This window comes from Diabrotica virgifera, chromosome 2 (genome assembly GCF_917563875.1).
Source record: "Diabrotica virgifera virgifera chromosome 2, PGI_DIABVI_V3a".
Lineage (NCBI taxonomy): Eukaryota > Metazoa > Arthropoda > Insecta > Coleoptera > Chrysomelidae > Diabrotica > Diabrotica virgifera.
In genome coordinates, this window is record NC_065444.1 from 115,451,672 (window position 1) to 115,457,347 (window position 5,676).

Consider the following 5,676-nt stretch of genomic DNA (forward strand, 5'->3'; position numbering starts at 1 on the left):
GATAATCAGAGATATGGATTGAACGTGAGATCGACTGACGCTGACGTTTAGCCGCATGTTGCCGTGCCGATATTGTTTTGAATGCTGATATGTTTTGAGTGAAAACACAATGACGAACTCAAGCCTATGAAATGGTAATAACGAGTTAAACTATTAGAGACGATTTGCAAGGTAAGAGAATTTTTTTGCAACATTCTACCAAGCGACTAAGACGATAAGAAGATTGAACGTTATGTTTTCAATGACATTTCCCTTTTGTTGATGTGCTGATGCAACAGAAAATTCAGATGAACTTTGAAAACACGTTTTAAGAAACAGTTTTTTATATGAATGAACGATTAATTGATCTTGATTTAATTTCGTGTCCATTATAAAAACATTCTCGTATATTTTTTTTTGACGATATATTTTCGTTTTAAGATTAGGAAAACGTTAATTTTTGTAGGTTTTATTGCACAAATATGCATTACTAAGGTTATTTCATTTTTTGAAAAGGTTTAATTTTTGCATGCTTTAGTTTTTTACGTAGTTATAAATATTTCTTTTAATATTGTTGAATATTTTTTGAAATTATTTTATTATGGCAACTTTAGGTTCTATTCGAAATATTGACTATAAAATTACTCACGCTAAGTTGAGAGTTGTTAAAATTTTGCATTACATTTGTTTTTCCACTGAAGGTGAACCTCGAAAAACTAGAAAAGCTTTGCGTGCTTTTGCTGGTTTTCGGCTCGACGACACTTCCGAACAATTTTTGAGTAAATGTAACGATGTAAGTGAAAAATTTGATCTTCCTGATTTAATTGCGATATGCCAAATTCTTGATTTGAATTATAAAAATGAGAAACATGACGTGGTTGTTCGCATTTGTTCCTTTTTGAATACCTTCATTAACGAAGACGAAACTGAAGATGACGAAGAGGAAGATGACGTATCAGATATAGGCGAAGACGACGAAAGACGAAAGGAAGAAAAAAGACAACTGGAAGACGAAAAAAGACGAATGCAAGAAGAAAAACGAAGATTGGAAGACGAAAGACGGGAAAATGATGAAAGACGAGAAAAAGAGAAACGACGATTGGATGAAGAAAGACGAAAAGACGATGAAAGACGCGCAAAAGGCGATGAAAGACTTGAAGAAGAAGAAAGACGAAGACGTGAAAGAAGAAACGACGAGCTTAGACGAAGACGCGAAGGGCGAAATTATGACGAAGAACGACAAATATGTGATGAAAAACGTAGATATGAACGAAGTAATGACGAAGAAAGACGAAGATACGAAGACAGACGATATGACGAAGATATTCACGTACATGAAGAAATTGGAGAAAGAAGCTATAGCGCAAGCAATAACGCTGAAATTAGATTCGCGAATAATGGAGCGACTGGTACAAGACGACAGGAATCATTTGGATTAAGTTTTAGAGATGTGGAAGACAGCATAAGATCATTTAATGGAAAAGATGAATATCCTATTCGCACGTGGATTATAGAGTTTGAAGAAGTAGCTGAGATAACAGGATGGAACGACTTACAAAAATTAATCTACGCAAAAAAATGTTTAAATGGACTTGCCAAACTGTTTGTGCAGTCAGAAAAAGGCATCAGAAGTTGGCCTGATTTGAAGAGATGTTTAATCGAAGAATTCGGAGTACATGTAAATAGTGCACAGATACATAAGATGTTGATGACGAGACGAAAAAAATCTGATGAGACTGTACAAGAATACATGATTAAAATGAGAGAAATAGCTAATAGAGCTTACTTAGAACAAGAAGTTGTTATAGAATACATAATTGATGGAATACAAGACGAATCATTCAATAAACTAGTGCTATATGGAGCAAAAGATTTTGCAGACTTTAAGGAGAAAATTAAACTGTATGAGAGGATACGCGGTAAGGAAACTACTGGACAAGCTCAAGGCTTTAGAGGAAATAAAGAAGGATCTAAGAAAAACGAGGACATCGTTAAAAATGAAAAAAGAGAGAAGAATGACAGGAAAAGAGAGAACAACATTACTTGTTTTAATTGTTGAAATAGAGGTCACAGATCTAAGGACTGTCCAGATAAGTCCAAGGGAACGAAGTGTTTTAGCTGCAACAAATATGGCCACGTTTCAAGTAAATGTCCCAATAAAAGATCGACGAAGGCTACTACAGAAAACACAGCTTTGAATGTGATTGAGGTTCAGCCAAAAACAGCGCTTAAACTTACAATTAATCAGATCACACTAACAGCTTTATTTGACACCGGAAGTGATATATTTACGATAAGAGAAGATGTGTATGACAAATTTTTTAATGATATTTGTTTAATACCCGACACCATAATGTTGAAAGGCTTAGGAGAAAATGCGAAAGTTAATACATTAGGATCATTCTCGACACAAGCTGACGTTAACGACGAGAAGTTTGACCTAAAATTTCATATTATCCCAGAAGCTGCGACATCTTTTCAAGCAATAATTGGAAATAATATTTTACAACAAGCATCTGTTAGTATAAGAGATGATGGGATAGTAATGTGCAAGAGGACGGACGAAAACTTTATTATGCACATTATGCTTGACGAAAAAAACAAAGAAGATGAAGTAAAAGTAGCACATATTGAAGACGAAAAACATAGAGAAACTGTTAGGCAGTTAATGGAAAGTTATGCACCAAAGAAAACGAAGACGACAGAAATTGAAATGAAAATTGTCTTAAAAAACGAGGAACCAATTTATGAAAGACCCAGACGATTATCTGTTCCTGAAAAAGAAGAGATAGATACGCAGATAAATGAATGGTTAAACGAAGGCATAATTAAACCTAGTTGTTCGTATTTTGCCAGCGCAATAGTATTGGTAAAGAAGAAGGACGGTCGGGCAAGAATTTGCTGCGATTATAAAAAAGTAAAATTTAGGTTTGACGACAAGCAAAAGAAGGCTTTTGAAACACCAAAGGAAAAACTAATAAGTGAGCCAGTGTTACACATTTATCGACAAGGTGCTTATACGGAACTTCACACTGATGCAAGCCAGCATGGTTATGGAGCATGTTTACTACAGCGGTCTATTGATGATTCCAAGCTTCACCCAATATATTATATGAGTAAAAAAACCACACCTGCGGAAGAGAAGTACACCAGTTACGAGCTAGAGGTACTCGCTACTATAAGAGCGGTGAAGAAGTTTAGAATATATTTACTTGGGAACAAATTCAAAATTGTTACAGACTGTGATGCCTTTAAGCGAACTATGGATAAGAAAGACCTTACAACAAGAGTTGCGCGATGGGCACTGATGCTAGAGGAGTACGAGTATGAAATTGAGCACAGAAAAGGTACTCAGATATCTCACGTGGATACTCTTAGCCGATATCCAAAAGTTTTAACGGTTACAGAAGAAGATGGTATAATACAAAGAATTAAAGTGGCTCAGGATAAAGACGAGCAGATCAAGGCGATAAAACAAATACTTCTGACAGAAGCATATGAAGATTTTTACTTAGAGCACGAAATATTATACAAGTATGTCAATGGATTAAAACTGTTAGTTGTACCGAGAAATATGCAGACTGAGATAATAAGAAGAAGTCACGAGATAGGACATTTTTCTGAGAGAAAAACTGAGGAAGTATTACTTAAAGACTTTTATATACCAAAAATAAAAGAGAAAGTTAAAAATGTTATTTCTAACTGTAGAGCATGTACATATATTAGAAAGCAAAAAGGAGGGAAAAAAGAAGGAACACTTAATCCCATACCAAAACTAGATGGTCCACTGCATACATACCATGGGGATCATTTGGGTCCATTGCAGTCTACAAGTAAGAATTATCAGCATATACTTGTAATTATAGACGATTTTACCAAATTTGTTTGGCTTTACCCGACGAAGTCGACAACGACGAAAGAAGTTATAAGTTGTCTTGAAAAGCAACGAAGAATATTTGGAAACCCTTCTCGAATGATAACCGACCGAGGTACAGCATTTCGATCAGAGGAATTTGAAAGATATTGCCAAGAAGAAAACATTCAACATGTTCTAATCACAACTGGAGTGCCACGAGGAAACGGTCCGGTTGAACGAGTGAATAGAACAATTATCGCTGTTCTTACGAAATTGAGTTTAGAAGAACCTACGAAAGGGTATAAGAATGTTGACAGGGTACAAAGTGCATTGAACTCTACTTACCAACGAAGTATAGGTACTACACCTTTCGAAGTATTGGTAGGCGTAAAAATGAAAAATAAAGAAGACATTCGAATCAGAGAACTCAAGATACCGTGGGTCGACAATGAAAGTGACGAATCCGAGTCGGATTCTGAATAGGATGGCCGAGTGTAGGATTACATTCGTTTAAGTTATTTTATTTTATCATAAACGCGAGCCGAAAGCCAGTTTAGTGGCATTTGCCTAATAATAAAAAAAACGCGATAGATCTATAGGTTCAGCATATCATGGCCAAGTGACAGTAGTCAAAAAGTCAGAAAGAAAAGTCGAGTTGACATGAAGACGCTGATGATAGGGGGCAGACGGCCTAGTTCATCAGAATAAAGACGAACGACGAAGTAAGACTGCATATTTTTGCTATAAACCGTATTTAGATGTTCAGTGTTAATTACCGTTCACATTAGTTGTTACATTATCCTTGTAATTTACGAATAAAGTATTTGTTGTATCCTAAAATCGACCTGTGACCAAAGAATCAACCCTAGACACTAGACAAACAGAAGAAAAAGCCTACAAGACAGTTGACGGAAAAATACAGGAGTAAAGAAACAAACGCTCATATGGTATTCATTGATCTTGGGAAAGCATATGATAGAGTTCCTCGAGAGATTCTGCGGTGGGCATTCAATAAGAAAGAAGTCCCTGGTGAATATGTAAAGATTGTGAGGGATATGTATGAGGGAGTAACGACTAGTGTTAGGACAGGTGTGGAAGAGATTGATAAATTTCATGTAAAAGTAGGATTGCACCAAGGCTCTGTGCTTAGTCCGTATTTATTCTCATTAGTTTTTAGTCTTTATTTTGGGCTTTTCTTATTAATATGAAGATTCTTTTCTTGAAATACTTAATAAAGAAATATATCGTCATCTTTTACAAGATATTATACGTTTTTTTCTACATCTTTTTTTTTCTCTGATTCTGGCCCTGGTTTAGAATTAGAACCTTTAGCCACGTAATTGTACAACTTATCACTAAGTCAGGGGAGTAATGTGTAGTGTGTGTGTTAAGTAAATGTCTTGTTACTTTACAAAGTCGACGTCATTGTCTTTGCAAAGAGACGCTAATTGTTTCCGAACGTCTGCGGTCTCTCCGGAGAGTACCGTGCTACATCTAATATACTGAAGTATAGATGCACTATTCGACTTTCGCCTTTTTGTCGGCTTTTTACCAAATGATTAAGGGGATGTACCGTATAAACGATCCAATGTTGCCGAAATAAAGTGTGTAGCTTTGTAGCTATGCAAAGCCTATGCAGTAAATATTAACCACGATGTTGCAGGTGAACAGTTTCAAAACGGTACTAACATAAAAAATATATTTTTCTATTCTCATGCTATAATTATATCAATTATGCTTTCACTACCTGTATCATAACGAACTTCATTTTGATCATACGTGAATTTCTTTTATACCTTATTTCTTAATAAACATTTCTTTTGTAATTGCTCTTTTTATTA

The 5,676-nt window shown here is 35.3% G+C and overlaps 1 protein-coding gene across 1 annotated transcript; it reads left to right on the top strand.

Moving 5' to 3' along the window:
* The first annotated feature begins 580 nt into the window (after positions 1-580).
* On the top strand, positions 581-2,038 carry LOC126880780 (trichohyalin-like). Its single transcript, XM_050644835.1, has one exon. The coding sequence runs from the start codon at positions 581-583 to the stop codon at positions 2,036-2,038; it is 1,458 nt and encodes a 485-aa protein (XP_050500792.1).
* Positions 2,039-5,676: the final 3,638 nt, after the last annotated feature.